This window comes from Carassius carassius, chromosome 45 (genome assembly GCF_963082965.1).
Source record: "Carassius carassius chromosome 45, fCarCar2.1, whole genome shotgun sequence".
Taxonomy (NCBI): domain Eukaryota; kingdom Metazoa; phylum Chordata; class Actinopteri; order Cypriniformes; family Cyprinidae; genus Carassius; species Carassius carassius.
The window spans coordinates 17848622-17866143 of NC_081799.1; the positions used below are offsets into that span (position 1 = coordinate 17848622).

The following is a 17522-nucleotide window of genomic DNA, read 5'->3' on the forward strand; positions in this document are numbered from 1 at the left end:
AAAAAAAAGAGATTTTATTGCATACTCAAAATATTTATAACAGTAACCCATCTAAAAATCTTACCATTCAAATAGTCTCCCCTGCTTCACTAAGATCTGAAATTTCATAAACACCGGTTTCACTTTACAAAAAATATAAACTCTTATGCCGAACAGTTTCTTTCTTATACAAACCTAATGATGCCACAGCAGGTCATGATCTAATTTAATAATGGTTCCATACCATTATGTAGGCCGTAAATAACAGCCAAAAATAAGTTTAGTGCTTAAAATTATTTTCTTTTAAATGTATGCAATTCTGATTAATGGATATACTTTAACTTTATGGATGCAATGTTTATGAAGTGTTTTCAAGTCGCCGTTATTCCCGTTCTAAACTGTTGATCCAATCAAAGTGCAAGAAGGGATATACTTCAGCACAGAGGTGGAAGGAACTGGATGATTTATATGTTTTGATGTCTATTTTGTTCCTGTTTTTTCCCTGTCTTTTGCCAGCAATGACACAAGTCCTTTTTTATCCAGTTCAATGATTTTGAGATGCTGTAAGGTCTTCAATGCAGAATCACTGACTTTCATGTTCAGCTTCTTCATCCTCTGAGTGCTTATTGGCCCCCTGAAGAGACAAGAATGAAAATATTGAAATAAAATTTATTAGATAATACTTTTATGGTATATGTAAAAGTCACATAGTCTTAAGTTACAGGACGTGATCAATCTTGTTAGGGCTCAGGGTTAAAGGTGATGTGTTATGTTTGCACAAATATGACCAGACAAACCTGTCCTTATCTGAGAAGTACTCAGATAACTGCTTATAGAGCATGTTGAGGTCATTCAGCTTCAAGTTACCACGAACACTCCGTGGGACAGTCTCAAAAGTCCCCTCAGAAACCTCGTCACACACGTTCTGTGCTGTAAGAGAGTGAAAAAAAGCACAGTAAATTTCATAATTATTGATATTGACACTGATTCTGATGACCCCTGACACTGTGCCAGTGTTGCAAATGCTAAATGTTGACAGTCCTCTTCTGTCCTTACATTCAGACTGTGCTTGAGTTTGAGGTTCTCCTGCAGGCACATCCTAAAGAAACAGAAACACATTCACCAACTCAAAGTAGCTTTTAACCTTAAAACGTCACAAATAATTATTTTAATAAGTACATGCAACTGCTGTTCAAAAATTAGAGGGAGTATGATTTTATTTAATTTTATTGAAATTAAGACTTCTATTTATTTAGGATGCATTAAACTGATCAAGTGACCGGGGAAACATTTAAATGTTAAAAAAATATATATATTTAAACAAAATTCTTTCTTTGTATTCTTTCAAAATTAATGACTCATAAGCATTAAACCAGCATATTAAAATGAAACCCAAGACTGAAGTCATAGCGACTGAGAATTCAGTGTTGCAATCACAGGAAGAAATAATTTATTAAATCAGATAAGTTATTTTAAATTGTAATAATATTTCAAATTTCTTTTGTTAAATGTTTATGTAGTATTTGATCAAATCGATGTAGAAACTTCTTACAAAACCAACCCCAAATTTTTGAACAGTAGTGTAGGTGTAATCATGGTAATCAAAAGATTTACAAAATGCCTAACCTCTACATTTAATGCGGCAATGGATGAGCAGAGAAAATCTCTCGCTTCTTGTTCTTCTTTTGTCAGCGGTGGAACCTTGAACAAGATTTACCATTAGCATAGTCCAAACCCAAAAACCTGTAAAGACTAATCCTTATCTATAGTGAAATCACTGTGTATGGCCTCTAGTGTAGTTAGATTACCATGGACTTTTTTTTGGTTTGTTAGATTTTGGCTGTTGTTGCACAACTGAAAAAATACCTGCACATCTGCTGTGTTCTGCAGCTGTTGAACCAGCTGCACAGTGGTGTCCAGGTGAGCTCGTATTGAATCCATTGATCGTTTCTGTTCGGCCGTAATCTCCTCCACCTGCGTGCACAGGGCCGCATGCCGTGCTTTGATAGCCGACAGGTTCTCCAGCAACTGAACAGGGTTTCCCTGAAATCCACAACCACAGATTTAGAAACACTGACTCGTTCAGTATTTAAAATTTTTAAAAATGAATACGAACATACCTCAAACGTGCCCGCTTCTCGAGCATTGGCCATGAAGTCAAATTTCAGCCGCTTTTCCACATATTCTATATCAGCTTCTGCTTTCTGGAACTACAAGGACACAGATCTAAACATCAAAATTCAGTAAGCATTCACAAGATTTGAATCGGGGTCGACTGCTGTTTGTACGCTTTAGTGACCCATCTGAATGAGGGAACAACCTAAAACCTGAAACCCTATTAGCAATATTGCACTACTCTGAACACAGTGGACAGCAGAGGCAATACTGATAGGGTCCCAAGAATTAGGATTAGACATGACCTGTAAAACAGAGAGGACAAACCACAATATGCCAGATGAGACGGTGGGCGCACCTCTTTGAAAACTTTCAAACATTGTGCAAAGCTGCTCTCAGATGCTTTGACAATACTATTGCACTGCTAGCTGTCCAGTACAGTAGTGCAATGAAGTCAGAGCACCTGTTAACAGCACTTGATGTAGCTGGCTACGCTGTTGACCCTACCTTTGAGAAAAATCCCTGGCCAATGCCCTTTTAACATTGCACTGCTTTAATAACTGGGTTATCAGTAGTACAATATAAAAGGGGCACTGGACAGACGGTACACATTCAGGACGGTCCATTTGCAAGCTGAAATATCCAATCATGTAAATAATGTCAACAAAAAGCCTGGGAAGAAAAAACAATTGTCACATAAACATTAAAACATTATAGGGTTGAGATACAGTTATGTAGACATGTCATAATGTGACATAATAAATCAATAATTTTTAAAAGTGAATGTTTATCGTTATGGTATTTTATTATAGATATTTTGCATTTATCTAATTTAATAGGCAACATCGGTAATTGTTCAGATAGATAATTTTAATTTTTACTCAAAATACCTAAAATATATAATATATAATTATTACTAGGCATTTCTAACTGGCAGTGTAGTAAAGTTACTAATGCTAGTTTGCTACAAAGAGCAACTGCGCCCCCTATCGTCTCCACTTCCTAACGATATTTGAACTCATGAAAAAAAATATTATTGCATGTTATTACGGTTTTACTTAAATAGAATACCAACATAGCTTTTATGAGATTTTGCAGGCATGCAAATAATCAGTCTTCAAAAGCTAAACTTTTAATGAGGTCTGTGTATCCAGAAACAATGGACACATTTTATCGAATATCAGTTTATAACAATTGCTACGATAACTGGTGTTTATATAAACCCATAATGTTTACACATTTAAATATATTATGGAATAATAAGGTCTAAGGAGGAGTAAGTGCGGGATGCAGCGCGCGGACTCGAGCACAGGCCCTCGTGCACCCGCAGCCGCTCAGCGCTTCACACAGCATCCATCGTGCCAAATTAACACTTTTCGGAGTGAATGCCATGGTTTCGATTCAAGTTATGCTCATTACAGTAAATTAATCATATTCGGGCTGATTTTTGCTGTAAATAGAACTGAAAAAAGACATTAGCTAGTTAGCCATCCAGCTACATGTTTTCGTAATTTTTCGACCTGAGGGAAAGTCAGAGGCATTTACAGAACATGTAATTCTTCGTGTTTGTTCTACGTTACGTTGTCTATCGCAAAGGCACCTGGGTCACTAACCGATAAACACGTACGGTCGGTTTACACTTGAAAACATCTGATGGAAACGTTTGGCTGGGGAAAAAAAACAGCTTACCATCGCCTCCAGCTTATCAACTGTCTCCATGTTGAATAGTTTACATTCCTGAAGCAGACCCGGAAATATAAAGCTCGCAGCAGAACGCAAGGCCTTCTCTGATTGGTCGTCTGTCAGAGAGTGTGGAAGATGATTGGTCAGTTTGGACTCGGAGGGAGAACGAGAGGAAAAGGGGCGGTATGTTCGGGATGGAATTCAACGTCCTTGTACCAAAGACTATACGAGACTTTGCTTGTACTTACTGCACAGTGTATGTATAATGCATAGTATTTAAAATTTAGTATTACATACAGTACAGACCAAAAGTTTGGACACACCTTCTCAAGAGTTTTCTTTATTTTCATGATTATGAAAATTGTAGATTCACACTGAAGGCATCAAAACTATGAAATAACACATGTGGAATTATATATGGAATTATATACATAACAAAAAAGTGTGAAACAACTGAAAATATGTCATATTCTAGGTTCTTCAAAGTAGCCACCTTTGTCTTTGATTACTGCTTTGCACACTCTTGGCATTCTCTTGATGAGCTTCAAGAGGTAGTCACCTGAAATGGTCTTCCAACAGTCTTGAAGGAGTTCCCCGAGACATGCTTAGCACTTGTTGGCCCTTTTGCCTTCTGTCTGCGGTCCAGCTCACCCCTAAACCATCTCGACTGGGTTCAGGTCCGGTGACTGTGGAGGCCAGGTCATCTGGCGCAGCACCCCATCACTCTCCTTCTTGGTCAAATAGCCCTTGACTCTACAATTTCCACATAGCAACTGTCACCTGGGCCAAACAACCAGTTATACATTTGGCCCACATGCAGCAAAGAATTACGGCCTTTGTTTGGACCAGATCTGGACTACAGACACGAGCCACACAAGAACAATAACTGGTCCAAATCTCACCCAAACAGTAACTAATAACCAGCCCCGAACTGGGCCAGAACATGTTTTAATACTGCTATCCAATATCAGCCTTCTGAAAACCACCTAGAGACCAGTCTTTAACCAGAAATCCCAAAACTAAGCCATAAAAAAGCCCAAAAAACATAAAAAAATAACTTGGATAACCCATGGATCCATAAATAGTAAGTAAAACACACAGTCACACCTTTAGACAATTAAGTGTCTGTAATTCACACATCTTTAGACTGTAAGGGAAATATAATATATATATATTAGCCTTCATTATACTTCAGCCACAGACATAAAATATAGACACTTGTGGAATAATAAGAAAAAAAAATTGCTAAACTTATTTTCATGATTGAATGTATTTTAAATAAAATAATAATAATAAAACATTTACAGGTACAAAAATCTGTTCGGATAGATGCTGAAATGTACATACAAACATACATAGCTCTATCAAAAGGGAAATTCTTTTTACAGTCTGAAATCCACGTCGTTATAGTAGGACTTTTTGGACCCATACAAGTCAGAGAATGAGCAAGTTCTGCTGGCCATTTAAAAATAGCAACCAAGCTAGTTTTTCACAACAGTCTCTCATCCACTTATGGACCAGGCTCTGGCCTGCTTAGCTTAAGTGATGAATCAGTCACCAGCTAATGCATGCAACAGACACATTTGGTATCAGTGCCTTAATAAAGCTGCTCCAATGAGAGACCATAGAGTAAAATACGATTCAATCCAAACATGGGCAAATGCAATAATAAGAGTCCCAAGGCCAGAGGTTCCATTTCCATTTCTAATTTTCCATTTTCCAACACGATTCCATTTCTCAATATGTTACCTAGATTTGATGTCTTCCATGCAGAGATTTTGCTTATTTTTAAATCACTTAAGCACATTGATAATAATAAGAATAACAAGTTTATTAAGGCTTATGAGGATATTATACTTAAAGAAAGATTTTCCTGTCTCTTTTTTTCCATTGTATTTCAATGCAGTGCTATTTTGTATTTGTATTTATTTTGTCTTGCAATAAAAAATAAAAAAAGGAAACACGATTCCTTGCTGCATCTTTGGTAAGTTGTAAGGAACACTATAGCTACTTATAGTTTAAACTGATTATTTATTATAGGTGGATTTTATTATTATTATTATTATTATTATTATTATTATTATGTAACAAATTCAAAGACAGAAAAAAAAAACAATGATGGTTACATACATTACTCCAAAGCATGGATAAGGTGGATGGATAAAGACCTCTCAGAGAAAAATTTCAATGACGTTTCACCCAAACGGACCAATCGACCGCCAGAATGTGAACAGCCATTGAAAGAGTAGGCGGTGATTAACTCCGCCGCTTTGAATGTGACTGACAAAATTTATATTCAATCATAGCACTGCATAGACATTGCTACACCAATCAGAGAAGGCCAGTTGCTCACAGCGTCAATCAAGTTAGGCTGCGCCAGAGGCTCGCTCTCGCCCCGCTGTCTTGATAGAGGACGTTGGAGTCACAGTCAGGAGGGGTTCTATATCAAATATTAATTTTAAAACAGCAAGCACTTACAGAAAATCCAGCCAGCATGTTCTCCCGCATCGCTAGACCGACCACCACCCTCGTCCGGAGCTTGTCCACGTCCTCCCAGGTAAAAATCTCATATCTGTTAACATGCGAGTGCGCTAACAGTAACCTCCATGATTTGTATGACTGTGCGATGACGTTAATATGTCAAACTGAAAAATTAATACAGTGTACCCCCCCCCCCCCCCATACTAATTCTTATTTCTTAATTAGCCATAGACTACAATAGCATAATTGAAACTAAGTTAAGTAAACCTGCCACGTAATTTGGAGGTTACCTTGCTTGACATTTAGCTATCACAGTGACGGTGTAGGTGTTGCAACATAACTAATTTCTTAGTCATATGGTCTACACATGTTTATGGAAGTTGCAAGGATCATTCAGTATTCCTTATGAGTCAAATTCTGTTATCTTGCATGAGAAGTTTTTCTTTCAGTCGACCTTGCTAACTCATTTAGTCTGCCTGTAGGATCAACCTGTTAAGAGGAAGTATCACTTTGACTCACGTCCACCTTTGAAAGGTCATTACTGTAATCAGCTTCTTGGCTCACTGTTGCATAGTAAATAAAACAAAGTGTAATGAGAGATCAGGCTTAATGCAGCTTTTGTGTTGTGAACAGCAAGGCCATGGAAAAAAGCAAAAGTGCTACAGGGATGCTGTTAGTTGTGCCATCTGATGCATATTATAAGGCTTATACCTTTATTTTTATATGGCAGGGAATTTCAAACTTTTTCGAGGTTTCGGGAACACAAAAAAAATTAAAACAGTGAAAATAAATATTATTAAATAAGATTGGATTAAATAAATGCATGTAAAACGTTTAGTTAGTGAACAAATAGTAAAATAGTTGCTATATATGAAGAAACAATAAGTCTTAATAGTAGAGTACTATAGTGAGTAGAATAAAAAAATGAATGTAACAAACTAGATATTTTGCAAGTAATATTTATACATTAATAATAAAAATTTAGTTGAATCTATATACATTCAAATATAGAGCTGCCATTTAGAGGGTCCTTCTCATGAGTATGATAATATTTGTGAGTCTGTGGCATTAAAAAATAAAAATAAAAAATTATATATATATATTTATAAAAAAGTATTTGACATTCTTTTTTAACATAATGCAATGCATGCAGTTCAACTGCCATTTGTGTGAAACTAATTAGTTTGTTTGCTTCTCTAAACACATTCATATGCCATACAAACTTCCTTTGCACTGTCGAAACAACAGAATCCTTAATCACTTGGTTTAAACCTTGTGGTAGAAAAAAATTCCACTGGCTTTTTTCCAGACTAAAAAGGTCCAAGGTCAAGATAAAAAAAAAAATATGTTGTGAGTGTTACCCTACATGTGTAAACGCTTATAGATGTGCACAGTTTTTACATTTTGCATTCAGTGGTTGTTCTATATTTTTATTTAATCATTTTATAACAGTCAGATTATGATTAATGATCCATCTTTAATGTATTTAATGCACACAAGTTCAACAATACAAAGCAGTACATTTATTGGCCTGTGGAATCAAAGGGCACTTTAATGATAAGAGTAAGGTGGATCTTCATATATTGTGACACATTGCAATTATTTCTCTTTGCAGCACAATGCGAAAGTAGCTGTCCTGGGTGCCTCAGGTGGCATCGGGCAGCCCCTGTCCCTCCTGCTGAAGAACAGCCCTTTAGTGAGCGAGCTTTCGCTTTATGATATTGCTCACACTCCAGGAGTGGCTTCTGACCTTAGTCACATTGAGACCAGAGCCACTGTCACAGGTACAGAGATGGCTTCAGATCCTCAAACCCCTTAGGTTGGGGTTAGTCATTTTGAGTTTTTATTAGTTGCAGAGAAATTATATTTGCAACTTTAAAGTTGAAATACAGTGAAAATTCACCCCATCTATTTTCTTAATACATCTTTTTGATTTTCTAAAAGATTCATCCATGTAATTTTTTGTAGCCTGTAGTTTGTAAGTAAAATTTTAACTGTGAAACAACAGACTTCCCTCTGGTCATGTATGCCAGACTTCAATCATTTAGATCACTTAAAGCTTGCCAGTTTCTTAAAAGATCTGAAAAGAAGATCTGCTGCTTTCAAGTCATTGTGACTTTGAATATGTCTGCTATAGTGTTCACTGTCTTGCATTGTAGGATACATGGGAGCAGATCAGCTGGGTGCTGCACTGAAAGGTTGTGAAGTTGTTGTCATCCCTGCTGGTGTCCCAAGGAAGCCTGGTGGGTATATATTACCTCTGCTTTATATATTAAGTGCATTAAAGTCAGCATGGAATGGCATTTGTAACCCATTTTATTTGTGCATATGTGCAATATATGAATTCAACATAAACTATTGACTTAAACATACAAGGTCTTGGAGATGTAAATGGGCTCAATCATAAATCCAAAAATTGATAAAAACCCACCAGATTTTCTCAAGATTGTGCTTTTCGTGTTTTTTTTAGGTATGACCCGTGATGATCTGTTTAACACCAATGCCACCATTGTGGCCACATTAACTGATGCTTGCGCCCGTCACTGTCCTCAGGCCATGATCTGCATCATTTCAAACCCAGTAAGTATAAGGTTTCAGGAGCCTTGCATTGCTGAGATCTTACTTCATACCTGCTCAAAAGTCACAAGGGTTTATAGCATTGTAAGATAATTATCTGTTATCCATTACGATAATTGATAAATGTTCCTAAAGAAAAATATATTGCGTATTGAACTTTGATACTGTGAATTTCAGGTGAACTCCACCATCCCGATCACAGCAGAGGTGATGAAGAAACATGGCGTCTACAACCCCAACAGAGTCTTTGGTGTCACAACACTGGATATTGTCAGAGCAAACACTTTTGTTGCTGAGCTCAAAGTGAGTTCTATAAATACAAGATTGATAGAAGAAGAATTGATTTTTAAGTGCAGATTTAATGTCATCATCAGAAAATACTTTTGCACAGTCAGCCCATTGTCAGCATTGCTGTAATATTTCCAGGGCCTTGATCCCGCCAGAGTCAATGTGCCCGTTGTTGGAGGACATGCAGGAAAGACCATAATTCCTCTCATTTCACGGGTAAGGAAACCTGTTACTACCTAAATTCTAATTTATTTAATAAGCATATGAACAATATTATATCACAAAAAATAGCAAGACAAGCTGTGACCGGATATTTTGTTGTATGTTAGTTGTTGATTTGTTTTGTTTTTTCCTGTGGCATTGCACTGCATAAACCCCCCCCCCCACTGTGAAATCTAATCGGTTCAAAGTCCTATACCATGAACATCAAATAACTGATTGGCTGTGATTGCTTTAGGACAGATTTAAATTTTATTTTGTGTTGTTTTCAGTGTACTCCCAAGGTCGAGTTCCCTGCAGATCAGCTGTCTGCTCTGACAGGCAGGATCCAGGAAGCAGGAACTGAGGTTGTGAAGGCTAAAGCCGGTGCAGGTGAGAACTGAAGTTTTCTGTGATGTTTGGCTGCTTGTTTGTTTTTGATTAAGAACTCTGAAGATTGGTTCCTTCATTGGCAGCATTTTAATTGTGCGGATGCTCACTTTAGTGAAGTAAAATACCATTTAGAAGATCTGGAATATGAATTCAAATGTGTAAACTGAATGTATATCTTTTCATAGGCTCTGCCACTCTCTCAATGGCCTATGCTGGAGCCAGGTTCACATTCTCCCTTCTCGATGCCATGAATGGAAAAGAGGGCGTTGTTGAATGTGCATTTGTGAGATCTGAGGAGACCGAATGCAAATACTTCTCTACACCTCTCCTCCTCGGGGTAAATCTAGCTAGACCCTCTTTAGATGTTACTTCACCTTATTTTCAGATCATAGAAGGTCAAAGTAACAACCATAAACCAGTAAAATAGACTAGGTTTGTTATTTTTTTGTTTTTGTTTTAATGAACTTAATTAAAATTTAATTAACTATCTTTTCTTAGAAAAACGGCATTGAAAAGAACCTTGGTCTTGGCAAGCTCTCTGCGTTTGAGGAGAAGCTGGTAGCTGAAGCCATGGATGAACTGAAGGGCTCTATCAAGAAAGGAGAAGATTTTGTTGCAAACATGAAGTGATCTGCGCTTGTGGCACATTACCTTGTGAAATGTAATTTATTTAATAATCTGGAGTCATTGTATGTCAACAAGGTTTCCCAAAAATGTATTTTCATCATGTTCAAAGACACTATCAGTCTTTGTACGATTAAAATGGGCAAATCCAACCATCAATAAAATGGTCTGTTTACCAACTCTATACGACTTTGCCTTTCAGTTGACTCAATGTTAAATTTGCTATTTTGCTATGAGATCCTTTTATTGACTTGTATTTTGTTGTTGTTGATAACTAGTTGCAATTTGAGTAACTCATAAATCAGTGTGAATTAATTTTACATAAACAGAAATGGCTCTGATTAATCCTGTTGTCAGTGTGTGTATTTTTTTTTAAACAAAGATCCGTATTCTATTAATTCAAGTTTGTATGATTTATTCATTAAAAACCGTATATGATGGCTGCAAATCTACCCCTTAGTTGTATCGTTTGAAAATGGGGTGCTGCATGCATGAAAGAATTTGAAAGCATCACCCCCCCCCCAAATATTTTGTAACCATAACCAGCTAACATTTTAGAAACGTATGAAAATTTTATAAATATCGAGTTTTATGTTTTTAACGTTTTCACATTTTCCAATTACAGTAGCATAAGCTGCCTTAGTAGAAATTAAAATAATAATATATATATGTATGCATGTATGTATGTATATATATATATGTGTATATATGTATATATATACAAGTCAGCTGATCATCAATCATAATTCTAAGGTTTCTTGCTGTTTTTAAAGGAGCTATGATTGATGTGACTAACTTGATGGTGAAATTGTGATGAAACGATGGGTTTGCTGGAACCACAAGCAGTTCTGTCTAAGCAAGGTTGAGTTGAAGGTGATGGTCCATCATCCAGCGAGAAATGTCTGTTAGACAAGCTGAGATGCGAGTAGCTACCATCGGATCATCAGGATGGAATAAGAGGTAGAGTGTCATCAGCATTGCAGTGGTATGAAAAGCCATGTTTCTGAATGACAGAACCTAGTGATGCCATGTAGACAGAGAAGAGAAGTGGTCCAAAGTTTCAAAAGTAATATATATACATATAAATTCAAGAATCGGCTTAAAACACATCTTCCATCATTATTTGACCCTCTAACTTTAGCACTCACCATTCTAATTCTATTCTTTAAAAAAAAATCTAACTACCTTTCTAATCTTTATTTATTATATTACTTAAAAGCCATTGCTACGTGTACTGTGTTAAGCTAACTGAGACTTGTTATAGCACTTATATATCATTGCTCGTTTTGTTTTTGATTGCTTCCACTGTCCTCATTTGTAAGTCGCTTTGAATAAAAGCGTCTGCTAAATGATTAAATGTAAATCTAAATGAAACATGCAGATTATTAAATATATAATTATCCAGTTTATTGTACTTTTAAAAAAATGTAATGGGTTAGGACACGTTATCCAAAATGACTCTCTATTTTACTGGCATAAAACATAAACCATGCTTCCACCAAATTAGATAAATCAAAACAGGCTGATTTTTGTTGTGTATTCTGTACAAAAAAATTGTCAACGCTGAAAAAATACGTTTTCTAAATTCTTGTCTCACGTTGGCTTATTTGCGTAAGGTTTGCTCATTTGCATACGTGCGGACTCCTGCGGCCAATGCAATCACTCAGTACAGGCGGTTCGTACGAAAACATCGTCTCCGGTTCCACCACCGTACTAATTAGTCACATTTTCCGTTTCTGTTACTTTACTGTGCCAGTATATTAACATATAATTACACAAAACATTCCGAATTTAGACTGAAAGGTATTTTGGTGTACAAACCGTAGAATAATGGCAGAGGAGCGTTTGCGCGTGGTAGCGATTATTCACGCGCTCAAAGCTGTCGGTATCCGCGTGAAAAACTGGAAGAACTTTCTAAACGGAGATTCAAACGGTGAACAAACTTTTACTGAGGTAAAGACAAAAAAAAAAAGTATGAAACTCCATGCCTTTATTTGTAGCTTAAATATAAATCATCATTGTCATTCGTTGAATCTGTCTCTCAGGAGAGCGCGTCTCAACGCTTTGCTTTTAGCCGTGACCTGCACTTGCTCCCTCAACATGAACTGTCTGACATGGGTGGTACAGTACCTCAGTATGTGTAATAACTTACTTTATTTAAAAATGTAAACAATAAAGAATAACCATGATTTTTTTACGTGGGAATCATGACAGTGGTTGACAGAAACCGAGGAACCTGTTTTTTGTGTTTGTCTGATGTGCTTGCTGGTTTTCAGGTTCCTGGTGGAGGCCTGTGGGTATCTGTCACAACATCTGGATACAGAGGGTCTTTTCAGGAAAACTGGTTCACTGAGTCGTATTCGGGCTCTAAGGGTAAATTCCTTCATTAATAAGACTTTTTCATAACGCTAAGTAATTTTGCATTTAAAAAATATATACAGTGATTTATTCTTTTAGAGGATGACCACATTTTCATTCAGGTACATGTTTTGACCTTTACATAATATGTTCATATGTATTTTTTTAGTTACGCAATTTTTACTCTGCTGGTCAAAGTTTGGAATTATAAAGTCTCTTGTGTTTACCCAGGCTGCATTTATTTAAACAAAAATACAGTTAAAACTGTAATATTGTGATTGTTTTTTTAAAGAAAAAAATTAATTAACACACCTTTTTCCCCAGCAAGGTTGCATTAAGTTGATCAAAAGTGACAGGAAAGACATTTGAAATGTTACAAACATTAGATTTCTATTACAAATTAATGCTGATGTTGAGTAAAGAATCCTGAAAAATTGTATCACAGTTTCCACAAAAATATTAAGCAGCAAAAACTGTTTTCAATATTGATAATAATAAGAATCATTATTAACTGAGAACAAATAATAATTGTACTTGATCACCAAATCAGCATTAGAATGATTTCTGAAGGATCATGTGGCACTGAAGACTGAAGTAATGGCTGGAAAAAAAGACTTTTGCTATCACAGAAATCAATTCCATTTTAAAATGGAAAGCAGTTTTAATGCAAAGTGCTTCTATTTCATAGGCAGATCTGGAGCAGGGAAAGCCAGTATTCCTTCCCCCGCATGCATCCCTCCTGCAGCCCTCGGATGTTGCCTCTCTCATCAAGCAATTTTTACGTGAGCTGCCGTCTCCTCTCATCCCTACGGACCTCCAGATCCCTCTGATTCAGGCCCAGGGACTTGAGATGATACATGACCAGGAGGGAGCAAGAAACAGAACAACACTGCTCATAACAGCTCTGTTTCCTTCATCCCACGCTCGTGCTCTCAGATACCTCTGCACCTTTCTGCACCAAGTTGCAGAGAGGTTTTACATTTGATTAGAGTTTGAAAATGCTTGTTTTTCTTTTTAAAGTCTTTTATACTTGTTGGATTTGTGCATGTTATAGGAATATTCTCTTATTTTTCTGTAATCTTAATTTTTTATTCAAATGTATTATTTTTGGTAATTGAGAGCATCCAACTGATGCTTTACATAGACATGCAGACAATGCAAAAGCTCATTCTTAGAGGTCAGTAATGATTTAGTACTTTTTTTTTCTCCCCCTTATGTTCATGTCTTTGATCAGAGGCAGTGAAAATAGAATGGATGCTACCAGTCTGGCAGTTGTTATTGCTCCTAACCTGCTTCAGTCTCCAACACCACCTTGCAAACTCACTCTGGACACAGAGAAACATTTAGAACAGCAGACATCAGTGATCAAATCTCTTATTCTTCATGCAGATCGTATTGGTAAAGATGTATGAGATTTGTATAAATAATTGGTTATCTGGCCATTTGCTGGTTTAAGCATCCTTTTATTTTGTGTAAACTTGTGCATGAACTTTGTATATCAGGTGTTGTTCCATTGTGTGTGCTGGAGGCATCAAAAGCAACATTGAGAACTGAGACGCCCTCTCCTGCAGGTGGCGCTATGTTTAGTAAGAGGACAGGACTCAGTGTTTACAGAAGCCTGAGAAGACAACGGAGGCGAAGTGTTGGTGGTGAGATTTCGATGATAAATACATGGTGTCATTCTTGATTTTAATCAAATTTATATATTTTATTACTAATTTATTTAATAATTCATATGAAAATTATATTAATCTAAGTATCCAGAAAAAAGTATAAAAAATATTTAGGAGCACAACTGTTTTCTACATTAAACAGTGTAAAAATGTTGCCTCAGGCTATACATACATGCATATATATATATATATATATAAAAATTCTGTTTCAGAAATATTCGTAGATGCTTTATCCAAACTGAAGCCATGTCGTACTCTTACTGGACCACTGATAGTTTTAGATGTCACACCAGGTGAGCCACTATATTTTTGTATGGCAAGTGCCTTCATATAAATTAGTATCTCCTTATAAAAAATACTTTGGATCTCTGCAGTGACTCCTCTCTCAAAAAGCCCCACCCCTCAATCACCAGTTACAGTCAAACGCAAAGCCACTGAGGAATCACTTCCTGAACTTGAAGGGTCTGCAAGGAAAAGGTGATTTGCGACTTACCTGATATCAGTGGTGCCCGATTGTAAGAAGACTTCAGATTACTTGCAGGTAATGTATTGTGTGTTTTTTGTTCAGGCGGTCTCTGCATGACCTAAGAGAGGACACACTGACACCCATCACCCAGCCAGAAGGTAAGTCTATTTATGTGTGGATTTTAACAGCTCATCTCGTTATTGTTTCAGAATATTAACACAGCAAGGTTGCTTTGCATACATCTGCTAGAATGTGTAAGCAGTCATAGTCCCCTGGAAGAAAAGTGTAGAAAAGAAGATCCCATTCCCACCACTTCTAAAAAGAGAAACCAATTAAAAGAGAAGCGGAAATCACTTGGGTATCGTGACTGCATTCTACACTATACTAACATTATCAAACCATTTGTGCATGAATTCTAATGTACAAATAGGAGCAGTCAGGGTTATCTGTTTTGGGGTTTTCAGGCCTCCAGCACGAGAAGAAAAGGTGCATCGGAGAAGAAAATCTCTCAGATTTTTCACTGAGTCCAGTGGCAACAACAGTAACCCTGTGTGTGTTTTATTTTATTTTTTTGATTGTTTGTTTTTTAACTAACTAATTGCCATCTTTTTTTGCCTGTGATTTTAGTTTTTACTTGGTTTTAACTATAGTTTTTCCCCATTCTCCTTTTCATTATTCAATACTTATAGCTTTCAGTTACACCAAACCACAAAGACCCTGAAAACTGTTTAGAAGAACACCAAGAACAGCCTGACAGTAAAAGTGGTTCACCACTTACAAATGCTGATGTTTCTCCAAAGACACCACTTATCCTCATTGATGGACCAGGAGGAGGTTTGGATCAGTCTTTATGTATTTACTATTGGCTGAATCATGAATATTAGTACATGCTATAAATCTTTTCCTGTTCTCTTTTGTTGTCTTGCAGTAGTTGTTGAGAATGAGGTGGATGATGACCCGGATCTTCTCAACTGCACTTTTGCTGAAAACCCTAATGACTGTCTAAACATAGTTTCTCAAGTATCTTGCATTCAAAGACAGAACAGTGAGCAACCCAGTGATGATGAATCCTGGACTGTACTCGAAACTGAGGACTTTGTGCAGTTAGGACAATGTGAGGTAATACAATCTGTCACTCAAAACAAGGTGTCTCAGATAAATGCAAGCACAGAAGTAGTGAATGAACGAGAGGTGAAGCAGCCAGAAGACCAGCCTCGTAAAAAGTCCAAAAAAGTGAAGAAGAGCTCTAAGAACCGATCCTGTCCTCGTAGATCCATAAGCCTACCTGAGGTGACATTGGAGTTGTGTACTAATGAGATGCCTGAGTTGGAAAAAGAAGTTGGTAGAGCGGAAACTGAGATGGATAATGCTGTCTGGCCAATGTTTGCAAGTCCCACCCTTTCAAATGAGCAGGAAAATGTAGCCATGGAGAAGGTGTGTGTCAAAGAAATGCAAGAGGCCAAAGTTAAAACTTTTAAGAATTATAAGCAAGACAAAATGACAGATTCAACTGTTGGTTTCAAAAGACCCCATCTGCGTTTGTCCATGGCTGAGCGACTTAGAGGCTTTAGTGCTTTGACCTTGCTTCTCCGGACATCACGCACGGCACCTCAGTTTCAGGAGAAACCACAGGAAGCCCTTCAGAGGGGACCCCCGCGTCTCCGGAGACAAGGTGCTCGAAGGTTCAGTCGTTCTTTCAGTCATGAGGGAGTGCCAGAGAGACCACTAGAGCAGAGCCCTGTGGGATCTCCACCAGTAAATCAGGCTTTTATAGGTATACACGATGCTAGCCCTGATTCAGGTGTGGAGTCGTTTGATCATGAGCCGATTATTGATTTTAAACATCAAGAGGTGTGCAAGATTTCACAATATTACACTAAAGTTCCAGTGACAAAAGATGTGGATGTGAATTCTCTGAGCTCGTTGGGAAATCCAAACAAAGATCCATGTTTGCCCACAAGAGACAAAACTAAAAATCAGTTTCCCTGCAAGCAAACAGAGCAGGATGTCAAGGAACTTGACCTTCATAAACTATTGGATCAGAAGTGCCACATTGGTGGTCATAGTGAAGACGATCATCAAGATTCAAGTGTTCCTGCAGAAACTCTTACACCCGATCTTGCGTCTCCAATGTTCTTCCAGCAGACGGTGCCATTGAAACCCTTTGAAGACACAAGCTCAGTCGAAGACTTCAAAACGGATCAAGTCTCTCCTCTAAATGGAAGTGAAAAGGAAACTGCCTCATGGCTGAATGCCAGTCCTCCATTTGTGTTTCCAAATTTTGCTCCTTTGTCATTTGTTGGTGTGATTTCTGAAAATGACACATGTAACCGGTCACCTTGCGATCTCTCCCCTCCAGCCTTTCAGTTCAGGCATGTGACCGCAAGGAGGCATTACAGAGATTCTCCCCGCTGGCCCTCACATGAGGTGCGAATGTCTGCTTGGAACCCGTTACCACTTTAAACGTTTCTTTTCATTTTTATTGGTTAAATAAATATTAGTTCCCAATGACTGGGATCTGACATTGGATTGTATAATCATTTATTATTTATGGAACAATGCTTTTATTTGTGTTTTTATGTTTGTGAGCGGTCACAAATTTTCTTTGTTCTTAATAAAATCAATTTCAGTAGTTAAATTTTTTGTTGTTGTTTTTATAGAAGATCAGTTTATTAAATTTTCTCTTA

The 17522-nt window shown here is 37.1% G+C and overlaps 3 protein-coding genes across 3 annotated transcripts; 2 read left to right on the forward strand and 1 right to left on the reverse strand.

The window, feature by feature from the left end:
* Nucleotide 1: 1 nt before the first annotated feature.
* Nucleotides 2-3853, reverse strand: LOC132127247 (spindle and kinetochore-associated protein 2). Its single transcript, XM_059539026.1, has 7 exons — nucleotides 3784-3853; nucleotides 2100-2189; nucleotides 1846-2022; nucleotides 1606-1680; nucleotides 1036-1078; nucleotides 777-909; nucleotides 2-613 (listed from the first exon to the last, which is right to left on the reverse strand). The coding sequence occupies exons 1-7, from the start codon at nucleotides 3811-3813 to the stop codon at nucleotides 460-462; spliced, it is 702 nt and encodes a 233-aa protein (XP_059395009.1). The 5' UTR covers nucleotides 3814-3853; the 3' UTR covers nucleotides 2-459.
* Nucleotides 3854-6150: 2297 nt separating this feature from the next.
* Nucleotides 6151-10522, forward strand: LOC132127325 (malate dehydrogenase, mitochondrial). The gene is made up of 9 exons (XM_059539133.1): nucleotides 6151-6334; nucleotides 7874-8042; nucleotides 8418-8501; nucleotides 8729-8838; nucleotides 9013-9138; nucleotides 9262-9339; nucleotides 9615-9714; nucleotides 9900-10051; nucleotides 10213-10522. Exons 1-9 carry the CDS (start codon nucleotides 6272-6274, stop codon nucleotides 10342-10344), a joined length of 1014 nt encoding a protein of 337 aa, XP_059395116.1. The 5' UTR covers nucleotides 6151-6271; the 3' UTR covers nucleotides 10345-10522.
* A 1478-nt stretch (nucleotides 10523-12000) lies between these two features.
* LOC132127464 (rho GTPase-activating protein gacJ-like) lies at nucleotides 12001-17473 on the forward strand. Its single transcript, XM_059539361.1, has 13 exons — nucleotides 12001-12291; nucleotides 12384-12472; nucleotides 12615-12711; nucleotides 13385-13668; nucleotides 13931-14094; nucleotides 14199-14345; nucleotides 14582-14662; nucleotides 14744-14846; nucleotides 14938-14993; nucleotides 15085-15193; nucleotides 15300-15384; nucleotides 15525-15669; nucleotides 15764-17473. Exons 1-13 carry the CDS (start codon nucleotides 12169-12171, stop codon nucleotides 17296-17298), a joined length of 3018 nt encoding a protein of 1005 aa, XP_059395344.1. The 5' UTR covers nucleotides 12001-12168; the 3' UTR covers nucleotides 17299-17473.
* Nucleotides 17474-17522: the final 49 nt, after the last annotated feature.